Source organism: Lampetra planeri, chromosome 4, assembly GCF_965212315.1.
Source record: "Lampetra planeri chromosome 4, kcLamPlan1.2.h2, whole genome shotgun sequence".
Lineage (NCBI taxonomy): Eukaryota > Metazoa > Chordata > Hyperoartia > Petromyzontiformes > Petromyzontidae > Lampetra > Lampetra planeri.
The window spans coordinates 7,558,630-7,574,218 of NC_136110.1; the positions used below are offsets into that span (position 1 = coordinate 7,558,630).

At 47.1% G+C, this 15,589-nt stretch overlaps 1 protein-coding gene across 2 annotated transcripts in view; it reads right to left on the bottom strand.

Moving 5' to 3' along the window:
• The window catches only part of LOC144717644 (exocyst complex component 6B-like), a 151,711-nt gene that overhangs the window by 67,453 nt on the left and 68,669 nt on the right, over positions 1-15,589 (bottom strand). For both annotated transcript variants that reach the window (XR_013585129.1, XM_078593168.1), the window contains exons 16-17: positions 14,718-14,829; positions 720-854 (exon numbers count right to left, since the gene is read on the bottom strand). Coding sequence is in view for 1 of the 2 variants with exons in the window: in XM_078593168.1 (XP_078449294.1) it covers positions 720-854; positions 14,718-14,829 (247 nt within the window). In the remaining variant the exon portion in view is untranslated. The remainder of the gene's footprint in view (positions 1-719; positions 855-14,717; positions 14,830-15,589) is intronic.

The window sequence follows — 15,589 nt, forward strand, 5'->3', positions numbered from 1 at the left end:
GCAGTCGGAGACGGTGTGTGATTGCAAGCGAGCAATTGTGTGATAGCCAGGGAACCTGAGCTCTTGGACTCCGCAGTCATCGATTTCAGTCTTGTTTTGTAATTTTTATATTTATATATATATATATTTCACAATATCTATTCTGGCCTTCCACATCCAGTAAACCGCGGCCGTCCACCTCTGCTTCATGGTGATGGTGACTCGGATTACACTGGGCAGCAGATGTTTTTTGAAGTGTTATCAAAGTGAAAATATTTCCAATAAATATTCAGTGAAGTGTTAAATTATTCATTCTCAAATGTCTCAGGCATTATGTGCAAGTAAAATAATTAAATCGAGTTTGCTGAAAATCTGTTTTGTCACAATGCAGTGGTTTGATTGCTTAACTCCCTATAGATTCAAACCCAGGTTGGGGAAAGATTCATCATCACTTCGGGGTGCATAAAAAAAAATAGTACCGCTTTGTGTGACGTCAACTCCCCCCGCTTATTCAACTCGCGTATTTTATCCAAAAAAACATTCGCACGTTCACGCGCAGGCAATGTTTGTACGGAGGCATTTGCCCTCGTGACACCGGATTTGGGAAGGAATTTGACCGAATCGAACAGGAGGCTCATTCATTGGACCGGCTTGCCCCAGCCCGGCCAGGAACGGTGGCAACATTTCACCAACGTGACGGCGCTTCTCTTCTCGCCGTGACCCCCCGCCCCCCCCCCCACCTTGAAGGTGGAGGTGCCGTAGAGCTTGGTGGTGTGCACGGTCTCTGGGGAGACGTTGGTGATGTTGGTGATGAAATCCTCCAGGTATTTGCAGGACTGTTCCAGGTGGGTCGTGTTGATGATGATCTGCACGAGCTGCGGGGAGGGACGGCAGACGCGGAGACAATCGGCGACGTTGTGCTCACGCGCGCGGGGAAGGCATCGGACCGTGCGTCCGCACACTTTTTCTAAAACCGCACCCCTTCCGTCTCCCTCCCCTGTGCTCTGAGGCCGCATGTCGGCAGCGAGATAAAGCTCTGTCTCAAGATGAACATTTTTGATACGGCGGTTGGTTTGCATAACAATATCCGTCCCGGGAAATGTCTATTGGCTCAGTCAAAACATGAGATTTATTTAACTTAAAATAACCAATCAATGGGTCTGCCACTTTAGCCAGACATCATTCGCTCCGGACACAGAATAAACATTAATTAGTGTTATTAAAAGGCACGTTTGCGTAACAGCAAAAAATATACAGGACTTAGTTTTCTTCTTCTTAAAATAAGTTTCAACATTGCGACCGACTGGCTGTATTAAAGGAAATACTTTTTCAAGGGAAATTCCACACACATACACAAACACACGCACGCACGCACACACACGTACATACGAAACTGTTTCAACAATTTCAAACCATTTTATACGTGCGCTGCTTATTTAAGTGCTTGGCACTCAGCGCATCTGTTTTAAACATCAGCGTGGAATATTATTACTCCGCACTTGGGACGCCTCTGAATTGCATTCCTTCCTGCAGATACCCCAAAGGTGAATCGGAGAGTAATACCTGCTGATGTATCAGCAGGAAACCCATGAGCACTCAGCAGCCTGGCGGACAAAGCACGAGCAATGAAACCACGAAGCCGATGAAAGCTCAAGACGTCGACCTGTCAAGCCCTTTAATCAGCGCTGTTATTTTGCTGGATTGGTGCAATTCCAATCGGGTGGCATACTTTAGCGTGGAAAAAAAATTACGAAAGCACTGCTGATTGGGCCGCAGAATAATACATCAATCAACTTTAATCAGGTTTACAAAAAAAACAGTGACTCGCACGGTTGCATGATGGTTTGAACAGCCGTTAAAAGTGACAGCCCAAGTGTTTCAAAACGCGATACATTTCTTTGATTCCCCAACGTCAACAGATAAACACAGCCACCAGGCATGCTATTTCGAACTTGATTTGTTTGCACTTGTGGGTAGAATATTACGATCGGGATGATGTACTTCAGTACTTTGGAATCTTATACACACCCACACACGCCGTGCTCTGTGGTTGACCGCTAATCACCTTATTCTGCAGCCACTCACAGTGGAAGCAGTGATTTCTGACACACGAGTAATGGTGCAGTGGCTCGTGCACTGCGCCATGAACCCAGTGACCAGAGTTTGATTCCTGTTCATGCCCAACATCAATGGCGAATATCTAAAATGGTTCTGAGCCTCCCTTAGGTCGACTCAGCCTTGTAAATGTGCACCTGATGTGGTGTGCAGACACCAGACAAAAGTCAGCTGTGTGCGGTACTGGGCATACCACCCTACCTATGTGCCATTCCGTTCCAAATAGGTGCTCACTGTGTGGGGGTGATTGTCGTGCACAGCAGGCTGTTGTGGGCTGCTGTGGGGCTATGTACTGGACAGGAGCGGGCAGTGCGGAAAAAGGCATGGTTACATTGTACTTCTATGCTCCCACATCTATACTTCCTGCCTTCAACCCGCAATGACCAGCCCGGTGAAACAAAGTCCAATCAGCTCCACAGCCTCACATGGCGTAGGGAGGCCCTCATCCAGCAGTGGATTGACAAAAGGGCTGTACATTCACACAGTACACACAGTTATTGTCCCGCCCAGACAACAGCGGCAATGACGTACTGTTAGCACTTGTAGGATATGTCTACCTCATGCAGCAGCGGATTGACAAAAGGGCTGCACATGTACTTGTCCCAAACAGACACCTGTGAATGAGTGGATGAGACCCCTCAAAGGTAACCGCAGCACTGAGAGATGTCCGTCAGTGGCTTGTAGCAGCCGATTAATTTAAATGAGGATTTTTTTGATCGCCCACTTGACCATAAAACAAGATGAACACAAAGAGAGAGACACACAGAGATAGAGAGACAGAGAGAGACAGAAAGAAAGACAGATACAGAGAGACACAGAGAGAGAGAGACACACAGAGACAGAGAGACACACAGAGAGAGAGAGACACACAGAGACAGAGAGACACAGAGAGAGAGACACACACAGAGACAGAGAGACACAGAGAGAGAGAGACGGACAACCAGACATGGCTCCTTTGACCGCACCCAACGTCACAGCAGCAAACGCAAAATGCAGTTCCCGACTCAAAACCGAACACTGTAATATTTACAAAACAAACTTTGTGCGACTAACCTACATTTATCTTGAATCCCCAGCCGACTGTCGATCCATGGGATGTTGCCAAGTCTCCTCTACCGCCCCCGTCGTTTGGAACTCCCTTCCCGACAGCCATCCGCTCGTCTGGTAATGCCTTCCCCAGTCATCAGTGCTGTCGACTCCGTGCCCGCACTCAAGTGCAGGGCTCAAGACCTTCCCTATATTTTACCCTGCCCTCCAACTGATTGTCTTAATAAAATAAATAAGTCCATTGTTTCTCGGCCGGGTCTCGATATGCGTATGCATTTAGATACGATACAAATAAAAATTGTATTGTATGGAACTCAATAAACTAAACTATTTTTTATTTTACCAGGTAAGGCCCACTGAGCTATATAGCTCTTTATCAGAAGCTACCTGGCCACAAATGATAGCTCAACAAAGTGGCTTATCGCATGGAAATGGAGAGCAGGTTTTTATTCCGAAACGCATGTTTCTAAATGTGGAAAGAAAAACCAGAGGACCGCGAGAAAAATCCAAGGGACCACAGGGAGAACATGCAAACGCCAAATATACAGCAGGCGTCGGGGGTTGGGATCGAACCCACGACCTCCTGTATACCAGGCGAGGTCGTCGTCATCTCGCCACCGTGGTGCCCCACTGACCTCGGGTAGTCGTAACATGGGGAGCGATGTCGCAGCGGCAGAGGTCGCAAACGGGTTTTGATTCCTTACCCGTACCCGGCCGCACCAGGGTCGCAAATGGGTACCCATACCCGGCTGGGTACGGGTACCCGTTCCCTACCCGTACCCTACCCGAAATGAGTGACAAACGGTGACTCACCAGTGACTCACGGCCTACCCGTACCCGTACCCGGCCGCACCAGGGTCGCAAACGGCTACCCGTACCCGGCCGGGCACGGGTAGCCGGGTATCGGGTAGGGTACGGGTATCGGGTACCCGGTTGCGACCTCTGCGCAGCAGTTAGCGCACTACGCTTTGAACTCGGCAACCAGAGTTTGCTTCCCAGCCATAGCTGACATCATCGACAGTGAGATCTGAACCAGTGACGGGTTACCCTCCCCCAGCCTTCACCCACCCACACTGGCCAGCATGGTGAAGTAGTCATACAACCCCCCAGTGATTGACACAGAGTGGGCGGGGGGGGGTTACGAACATAGAGCAGATTCGGCTAGAAGTTCTAAATTGATTGAGGTCTTGTGCTCCTAAACAGCAACAAGTATTGGATCTCCATCATCAGTGAGGCAAAGAAATTCACTGGCCGTGGATTGTGACGAGACGGGTTGATAAAATACCAAAAATATCCAAAGCTCGATAACGATTACTAGCGCAACGTACAGACTGTTTGCCATCTATACAAAGTCACCGCCGGTGTAACCTGTCCAGCAGGTCACAGCTTGGGCGTCGGCCAAGTAGATCGCAGAGCAGCAGCAATAAGTAATATTTAAAAAAAACTATTTTACAAACACGCTATAATGAAATGTACCCTACTAGTAATGGAAGAACTCCACGACTCCAGGAAGTGGCCCCGAAGCTTGCCATAACGTAAGGGACCGGGGTGATTTACAGCCAACGTTAGTTGAGCGTGGACAATTAGACCCAAGCCGAAACATAACATATAAAAAAGATAGTTTAAAACTATTTATTTTTTATTTTTTATGATAGAATATGGTATTGTCATCAGTATGACATAAGTATACCAAGTTTGCAGTCGATACCACATTGGGAAGTGGGTTAAAATTGAGTTACAAGATTTGAGGATACAACAACAACAGACAGTGAGTTAATAGAAAGCGTGTAAAAAAAGTACGTACAGTTATATCTACTTCGGAGGTGGAGCGGTGGCGCTGCGGTTAGCCCACCGCCATATGAAACCCAGCCACCTTCGATTCCTGGCCACGGCTAACATCGTTGGCGAGTGGCTCCCGAAAACGGTCCCGGATCGCCCAAATCTTCATCAATCCGCAATGACCAGCTTGGTGAAAGTATAATCAAACGACTCCCATGGCCGACACGACACGGGGAGTGGACTGACCAAGGGCTAAAACTAGATGACGTCACCGTGCTGCTGTGACTGTGCTCTCATATGAAGCATCTTATATGGGCTCCGATGATATAATCAGTCATGTATACAGCCTAATCTGCAAATCGACACACGGCGTTCTGTGAACCGGTATGAGTGGGTTACATTATGGCGAGTGATAGTGTCGGGGTTAGCGCGCTGCGCTACGAACTCGGCGACCCAAGTTCGAATCTCGCTCACGACCAACATCGATGACGATTATCTGAACTGGTCCTGGGCTTCCTCCCCGAGGTCGACTCAGCCTCAAATGAGTACCTGGTGCGGTGTGTAAACATCGTCACTGGGGAAAGAAAGGCGGTTGGGCGTGGTGCTGGTCACCCACTCCCTCGTGTGCCGTTCCGGCCTCCATAGGTGCTCGGAAACAGCACTTGCTCCTACAGTCTGTTAAGACATTACAAGGGATCTTTATCTTTGTAGGTTAAGTTGCTGCATGAGCTGGTCACACTTCTCTGTACCCCGGTCCACCCAATCCAGTCTCGATGGTGGGGAAATGTCAGACTGACTATGGCGATAATCTCCCTGCTGTAGTCCAATCTTCTTACTCACTAAATAAAGGGGCTGGCTGTGAACCAGCCTTCTGCCATCAGTGTTACGCTGTCTACGGGCAATGCTACAAAAAGATTGTTCAGTATTGAAAGAAAAGGGGGAAAAGATAAAAAAATTAATGTATATTCATTGCCGTTAATCGCTCAAAATACAAAGATTGATGATGCAGGTTAGTTCACAGTGAGACAGCTGAAAGCGGTGATTTATGGATATAAGTTACCAAAGAATAAAGCTGATGTTTGTTGTAGCTGTGTTGTTTAAGCTTCAAGACGTGCATAGCATCTGCTGATATAATCGATGCAAAAACATTTGCACGTAGGAAACGCTACGCATTCTAACATCTTACAAAACACAGATGTGTCCTTTGTGGCTTCATTTTTTTCAAATAAGAGGTTAAGGTATGTACCCAACCTGCATGGGAAAATTATTTCACGAAAAAAGAACTATGGGAAGAAAAGCGAAAAAAAAGGGACTCAAAACAAATTAGAAAATGTGCAGGGCTAAAGTCAGTTTGTCGGGTCAAGGCTGAGCAAAATGTGAAAGTGTTTGGTTTCACGATGCAGCCCCGGGCTGTAACAGGGAAAGCCACTCAGCTGTCACGGCAGCGTTTGGTGAAATATCCCATACGAACATGTGCAGGTGTGCACATACCATTATATGCGTGCACAATGCACATACATCATCATCATCATCAGCCGTGATCTATCCACTGCTGGATGAAGAGGCCTCCCCCCCCCCCCAACCGCCAAGCCGTCGCGAAATCTCACGCGGCCTCGCGATGCAGCAATCCGTCCAGCTCCTGCACGTCAGCCCGTCTCATCATCTCTCCATCTGCGTGGTGGCCATCCTCTCGGGCGTGTTCCCTCGTCTGGCTGCCACTCTGCCGTTGACTGGCGACCGTCCCTTCTAGCAACGCGTCCCACCCAAGCCCAGTCAACATGATGTCTTTAACTTGTGTGTGTGTGTTCCATACGATATGTGGGTAGCGCAAGTGTAGCAGTTGGCGCGCTGCGCTACGAACCCGGCGACCCGAGTTCGATTCGCACTTACGGCCAACACCAGTGACGATTAACTGAATTGGTCCTGGGCTACTTCCCCTAGGTCGACTCAGCCTCAAATGAGTACCCGGTGCGGTGTGTAAACATCGCCAATGGGGAAACAATGGCAGTCGGGCGTGTTGTTGGTCACCCACCCCCTCGTGTGCCGTGCCGGCCTTCATAGGTGCACGCTAAAAGCACTTGCTCCAACAGTCTATTAAGGCTATACGGGGATCTTTGTTTTTTGTTCATACAATATCCACGCTTCTGCAGGCACTTATAACCTTTTTATCAATGTCCATGCGTTTTAGGATACAGACAACCTATACACCAAAGAAACCACAAAAATAATTGCACGCCGCTTCTTCCCAAATTACCTCTCATTGAAACGATAGAAAACCGAAGTGGATATTCGTTCATTGGAATGTGATGAACATGTCAAACGGTAGAAGTCCCTCCTCCAAAACGACAACGGCCAAACTGTGACAGCTACTTTATCATACGCACTTTCTAAAATCAAGTCCAATTTCAAAATCAACGCAAAAGCACCGTCGTTCTCGCACTAGCAATGGGGCGGTACTCATCCCCCACGGGCAGCCCTGTGGAAATTCCACATTCCCACCACCGGGACCAGTGTCCTCATGGAAGAGCACAAGTACAGCCCCTTGTCAATCCACTGCTGGATGAAAGCCTTCTCATAATGTGTGGGACACGGCGGTTATTAAACCAGACTGCATGACGCTGGTCGATGAGCGTTGGTGAAGGGAGGGAGCATAGAAAGTAGAGCACAACAATGGATTGTTCTGCACGGTCCTCCACTGTCAACAATGTAGCTACCAACACAGCCCAAACAAATCTACTGAGTGGTGGTCGCCCATACAAGTGCTATCCCGCCCATCCAATTGCGATCCAGGCTCAAACCTGCTTGGGTTCTGAGATCTGATGAGGTCGGGTGCATTCCAGGTGATTTGGTGATAAGTTCAAGAAAAAACAAGGATCTCACACGTACAAAGCTCACATACAAAGGCACAGTGTACGTGCAGTCATTCACTTGTGCTAATGTGAAAAATATAGCAAACAATGTGGAGAGAGAGAGAGTACGCTGAACTGCTAACCTTGAGTCCAGCGCAATTTCGCCGTGGGCGAGGAATACAGATATAGCGTGACAATGAAATGTTCCTGATAATGCCTTGCGCCAAAAGGAAATGCATGCAGGAGTCTGTGTGTGTATGTGTGTGTGTGCGCGCGTGGCTGAGAATATAAGGTCACAGTGTGAGGCATTGGAAAAGTCACTGGGTCTATTGGAGTGGCCACACACAAGGAGACGCTGCATCGGGAGCTCGCGCTTTGTCCCGAACCGGGTCACGGAACCTCGCACGAAAGCGCGCCGTCACGTTATCGTTACGTGCGCCAAGCTTAAATCATCGTCACCATCGTCAGCAACGATCAGTCCGCTGCTGGATGAAAAGCCTGCCCAATCCATCTTCATCTTTTCGCCGTCATGGGATGCAACGATCCATCCAGCTCCTACACACGGAGCTCGTCTCGTCGCTACGTCCCACGATCATGCGAATTTCCTCCTTTGGCTGCTGCTCTGTCATTAAGTTTTGACTGTCAACCGCAATCTCCGTCCCGAAGAGCGCCCTGCCCAAGCCCACTTCGCTTTCCTTCGCAGTCAAGTCGATTTCTTCAACTTGTGTATGTTCTAGATTTGAAGCTTTCGTGACTGCAATGATTCATATTCTCAGGTTTTTTCGGTAAAGTCACGTAGGTAAAAAAACATTAAAATTAATGAAAGTAAAATAAAACAAAACAAAATAAAATTCACGACGTTTCGGAGGCAACACAAGTCTCCGTCATCAGGCGGGACCGTCACAGCCGAATTAGCTGCATCAAGTGCATCACTTGATGCAGCTAATTCGGCTGTGACGGTCCCACCTGATGACGGAGACTTGTGTTGCCTCCGAAACGTCGTGAATTTTATTTTATTTTGTTTTGTTTTATTTTACTTTCATTAATTTTAATGTTTTTACCTACGTGACTTTACCGAAAAAACCTGAGAATATTGTGTATGTTCTCTAACCCACGTGTGTTGCACTTTCTGTTTCGCAGCACAACTACAAGCACGCGCCTCTCCCAGGCTTCTCTGAGCACTCGTCAGCTTTTGTAGCATTTTCTTCATCAATGTCCATGTGGTTTTTTTGTATCTGTACGTCGTAGCCGCTAAATGTACACTGCTTAAATACGTGGCATGATATTGCGATTTACTGCGGTGGAAACCGGTTAAGGAATTGATCTTCAACAGCACTTAAGAGGGCCATTCGAGAAATCATCAGAGCTGAGATGGTGGCAAACACCTGGGGGACTCCCTCTCTCTCAAAGCTTGATGTGACCATGTGTTGCCAACACCCTGGTGGTTGACACGTGCATGCTCAGAGAAGGAGGACGACTCACACGATGAGATAGTCACACACTTCAAAGTGCTCGCCACAAACGAACCACAATACCTAGCCGATCTCGTCAAGGAGCATAAACCATCACGCAAACTCCGGTCACCCTCGCAGCAGCCGCTTTTGGCTAGCCATCGAACAAAGACGGTCACTGCATCGCGCGCTTTCAGATGCTCTTCTGCGGCCGTCTGGAATGCTCTTCCTTCCGATATTAGGAAGCTACTGGAGCTGTGCACTTTTAAATCTAGATTGAATTTTTTTTTTTATAACTGCTTTCTGTGTTTAGCATGTTGTCCTTCTCCAGCACCTCCAATTTGCACGGTTGGCTACGTACAGTGCGAAGTTCAACATACGTACAAACAAAGTGTGTGTCTAATTATAATTCTCAAATGTGGTTCTAGTGGTGCGGCAGTGGGTGCGGCGGTTAGCAAACTGCGCTATTAATCCATAATGGATGATATTGGTCGCGAAAGCCTGTTTGTTAAACTGCGCTATTAATGTGGGAGGTTTAAGTTTGTTCCTTGGCCCCGGCCGACGTCATTGGCGAGTGATATCTGAACCGGTCCTGGCCTCCAGCCACCTTCTTCAGCAACCCACATTGCTCAGAGTGGTAAAGTATGGTCAAACAATTGCTGACGACCGATACGGTGCAGGGAAGGCCTTCATTCAGCAGTCGATTGACAGATGTCTGTAAATTAAGCCGCATGTAAAAAGGAAAAAAAGTTTGTACACTGGGTAAATTATATGTGAGCTTTGCACATTTTAAAACAATCTCATAGCCTTTTGAAAGACAAGTTAAAAGAATTCGTTTTCATCTCATTACCATTTTTGCTTTAATATAGTTTATATTTAAACCAAATGTTAACAACCAATCAATAGCTATTATAGACGCAGCAGAAAATTAACAAGTCATTATACGTATGAACAAACATTATAAAATATATGCATTTTAATGTTTTAAAACTACAGTTAAAAAGTGGATGGTTTTACTTTGTTCGAGAGGCCACACGGAACGAATTGGCACGCTCAGATGACCCGAGGATTGGTTCTGGTCAGCTGCTCACAATCCTTGCTCGTTTCCCTTCCCGGCGTGTTCCCAGGTAAATCCACAGCTGGCCGGCAGGGACCGGCTTAGGATAATCCCCGACAAGCCCTAAATTGTGGCGTCCCAGGACCCCGCAAGAGTCAGAGGGGTCCCATTGCGCATTACAGTGAACCCAGTCCAAACAGATTAGGTGCCTCGAAACACATCTTAGCCTCTGCCTAAACCCACATCCTTAGCAGCGGGGCCAATGCCAGCGCAAGGCAAACAAAGTGTGCGCACTAATACGCCCTAATACACGACAATTCAAACCTTTGTGTGTGTGTGTGTGCGCGGGGAGCGCTATTTCAGCGGTTAGCGCGCTGCGGTACAAATCCAGCCACCAGAGTTCGATTCCCGCTTATGGCCAACACAGGAGACGATAATCAGAACAGGTCCTGGGTCTCCTCAGCCTCTAATAAGTACCTGGTCCAGTGTATAAACATTGCCACTGGGGAGACAAAGGTGGTCAGGTGGGGTGATGAAAATCCACCCCCTCGGGTTGCCATGCCGGCCGCCATAGCTGCTCGCTGACAGCACTTACCCCAAGAGCCTGTTAAAGGCTATATGGGGGATCTTTGTCTTTATGTGTACCGTCACATACTTTTGCCTTATCTAGGTTGAGCAAGTGCAATCACATATCGACTAATTAAATTTTGTCATGGCTATCCGAGTTCTTTTCAACTATTAATCATGAGATAAATGGTATACTTTTAATGCAGTAGGGAAATCGTGTTAGCGGGATTGAATTAATTTGAAAAAAATGGCTGGCAGATGTTTAAGCAACCAAGTCTTATAAGTTTAATGACAGACGTGTATTAAATCGTGACAACTAGCCATGAATGTCACCTTAACTTTTATTATGACAGCTAATTAAAATTCTGTAATAACCTTCTCTTTATTGCCTTATTCGTAGATACCGTCTGTTTTTAAAGTAAATGTAAAACGTCCAAACCGCCGCGTGGCGGTGTGTGCCGTTATTAGCATGTTGGCCAATTACAATGATTTCCATGTCTATTGATTGCCAAGCACACACAAACAGACAAGCTGGATGTGTACAGCCCTTGTGTCAACTCACGGATGGGCAAAACCTTTACCATGCCGTTGCAGCCAACGGCAGGGCCCCGCAGCAGTCTATAACACATGTTATTAAACATCCGGGTGGTCGCTCATCTAAGGACTATTTAGGCTCAACACTGCCAAGCTTGAGAGCATTACCGGTGATTTGTTCATAGGCTGATAAATGTATATGAGCAACGTAATGCAACTTTAATTGGATTCTAATTTCGACGTTCTTAGTTGAAAACAGCTGTGAGGCTCCGTTCATCATACGTGGTGTGGTACCACCTCTAAACGTTAACGTTAGAACATTAAGTTTGGAAAAAAAAACACAATCAATCCACTGCTGGATGAAAGCTTCCCCAAGCGGTCTCCGTCTCTGAAGGTCCTGTGATATAACCAATCCACCTAGCACCTGCAAAACGTGCTAATTCCATCGCTCCATCTTCGCAGCAGCCACATTCTCTGGTGCGTTCCTTCCCTCGGCCGGCATTCCATCGTTATCCTTGACCACCAGCCATCATCCCTGCAATTGGGACATCTGTGAAAGGGGAGCTTCATAGCTCATCGGATTTCTCCTGGACAAATAAAGATTCTGAACAGGATTCGATCGACGTGTCGTGCCAAAGCCCACTTACCTCTCTTGTTACGAGTATGTATTTTATAGCATGAACGCTACTAATAGCTCAGTAGGTTTTACCTTGTAAGATAAAAAAAACGCTGTCTTTCCGACAGACCTGTTCTTCACCTGAGGACGGCTGCTTGCGTTGTGGCCGAAACATCGTGAGAATTGTATTATTTTATTATGTTAAATGTTTATTATTTTATTATCTCCGTTCTACGTGACTTTACCGAAAGAACCAAGAAGAAGATAAAAAAACTGTTTAGTTGTATTTGTGTTGACTGTTTTTAAGTTACACGTTTTGCTTTCCTATACTTTGCACTCCCGTGTTTTTGTATTATTTGTTGTTGCAACGTTATGATCTACCCCTACTAGACATCTGTGAAAAATAGCTTTACACCTCATCGGATTCCTCCAGGATAAATAAATATTCTGATTCTGAAGACCTGGTTTTGTATTAACTACCGGGTCAACGGGCAGCTTTTAAGCATCACCTTTATTTATACATGCAAACACCCCCTTATAAACAGAGACAGATGGGCGGACAGGTTATGCCAGTCAACTGCAGATACCAACATATCCAGGAGTATACACACAAATATAAAAAAGGACCTCTGACATACTGAATCGCAGCTGTAACATGAAAGGCCGGGCCAAACGCTCTAATGTGCCGGATAAGCCCCATGTTTTCTCACACTGTCAGTCACAGCGGTTCAGCCAAGAGGCAGCCACTGCTTAGCGCTCGGCACGCAGAGGTCACCTGTTTCTCGGCTAATTTGACTTGGCCAAGGTAACAAACTCGCTTTTTTTTTCTTCCTCTCTCTCTCGTTTTTCTGCCCGGCTTCAGCAGGACATGAGCGATCGCAGATGTCCGAACCCGCATTTTACCAAAACCACGGTAAAATGTCAACTAAATGGGTTTGGAAAGGAATGGAGTATTTATTTATTTATTTTTCTTTAATAATGAGCGCACGGCACTGTTATGTGTGAATGCATGTGGTATTTTCAACAACAACAAAGAAATAAGGGACTGGCTAAACACGCAGCCTGAACCACAGCCCAAGTCTGGAAGGTCGTCTACTGCAAGCACGTCAACACACAAATACGCTTACCAAAAAATCTCAGATTTCAAGCAATGACGTATTCTCCGATTTAGAAGATGCACTTTTTTCCTCGTGCACTTTAGGTCATAAGTTGGGGGGGGGGGGGGGGGGGGGGTGTGGGGGTGCATCTTTTTAACCCGGCAAGCGTACGCGTCTCACCAGACTTGTATGACCTAATTGACGTCGGGCACAAGTTGAGAACCTATTTTGTCAGCAATCCCATCGATGATGTCTGTTTAATATTGCATGCTTCCAATTATGAACGAAATCCATCCCTCGTTCTTTGACGAATGGTGCACGAGTAAGGACGATGTATCAGCGGCGTGAATGCGTTTTAATTATGTACTCGCTTACAATCGGCCACGTTGGAAGGCAGCGCAAACTGTAATCCTCCGATTATGAAGAAGGGTTTGTTGAATAATGTCGAGACAAAGCCTGCTTGTGGAAGATAGCATGGCAAATAGGTCTCTGACCAATCTGTGTCAAGTTTGGTAGCCTTTGCTTTGTACGAGTGCCTTTTATCCTCACCGTCCGGTTAAACCAAACATGCTCGAACAGGGTCCTCTTGAACACGAGCCTTTAGACTCCTGGTTAAACAATTTAATTATTGTAAACACAAAGCCTGCAGAAGGCTGTTGGGCCACATGCTGTTAGTGGTCATCTATGATGGCCGGCGGGAGCATTTGAAGGGAAGGAGTGGCCTGAACAACGCTAAACCACCATTTGTCTCCCCGGTGCTAATACTTCACACACCAAAACAGGCCGAGGACCAATTCAAATATTTGGCACCGATGTTGGCCGTGAGCGTCAATTGAACTCAGGTTGAGGAGTTCAGAGCACAGTGCGCGCTAACCACAATGATACCGCTGCCAAAGAAAACACACACACACACTCCAACACACTGACACAAAGACAAAGATCCCCCGTATAACCTTGAGCAGACTTTTTGAGGCAAATGCTGTTCAACAAGCACCGATCAAGGCCAAAGGGTGTGGGGGGGGGGGGTGGCCAGCACCACACCCAGACGCCTTTGTCTCCCTAGTGCCAATGTTCACAAACCACACCAGCTACTCATTTTAGGCTGAGTTGACGTAGGGGAGGCCCAGGACCGGTTTAGATATTCGTCACTGGTGTTGGCCTTGAGCGGGAATCAAACTTGGGTCGCCGGTTCGTAGAGCGATGCGCAAACCACTGCACTATCGCTCCCCACAACGCGACCACTCTTCTACCCACGTACATTCACATACTCTCACATGCACACACGCCGCACGACCCGATGCTGCTGCTGCTGCCGCCGCCGTTGCCACCACCGCCGTTGCCGCGTGGTAGCCGTGATGTATTACAGAGCCGCTTGAGTTACACGCCACAGGATCGCCACAGTTCCCAAAACACATCCCGCAAAACACTCGCGCCCACGAAATGCGACACCGGAACCCTTTGATGCTCTCCGCTATTAGGAGCAAGAGAGCACACGCGCGTGCTCAAGGAGGCCCCCGCTAGGAGCGGGTCACCGTGGGGTGGCCATCCGGACGCTTGTGGTCTGTGCAGTCAAAATTTAATTTATATATATACATACACACGCGCGTGCGTGTGTCTGTGTTTTACCTCGGTCAGACCAATGTTGGGTTTCCGGATGAGGTTTTGCAGAGAACTGCTGAGGACTCTGCTTAGCAGAAGGTTTGCCGATTTCCGGATCATATCATCGATCTCAGTGGAGCTGCCACGCAACAAGGGGAGACAGAGGTTGGGGGAGGGGGGGGCGAGAGAATGAAAAACAAAGAGAAAAAACACAGGAATTCCATTTAAAATGTCGGGTCTTTTGTAAAAAAAAGTTCATATTTGTTTTGTTTTGCGCCGTGTTTTATTTGCGGAGGCCGACACTTCAAAAGCACGACGGAATTTTAAGAGAGCACCGTCTGAACACCTCGGATGAAGTAAGCATCGTGAGATTTGAGGCAGCGATGGTCATGACTTCATGGCAAGACACATCTTAGAAGACAAAGAAAAATACTAGCACCTTTTTTTTGTCTGCAAAGGAATTTCAGATTTGAACTATTACCACAACCATGACCAAAATGTCATCTTTAAGTAGGTATGACCACGTTACATGTGCGAGGGACATGATGTGGAGATATTTTTTAGTAAATATTCTATTATTTTAAGAATCAAATAGCTTTTACTAGGAATCATCGTAGACAATTCGATTCTATTTGTATAAAAAACCATGATTCTCAACAAATACAATTCACAACCAAGAATCTGCAGCATTGTGGTGGGGGGGGGGGGGGTGCAGTGGTGTCGTTAGCGCCCTGCGCTCTGAACTCAGTGACCGAGGTTCAATTCCCAGCCATGGCTAACATCAGTAGCAAGAGTGATACCTAAACCGGTCACGGGCCACCCCACTTCACCAACCCGCATTGACCAGTGGCGGTAGTGGTTAGATACGGTAAAACCCATGACCGGCACGGTGTGGACAT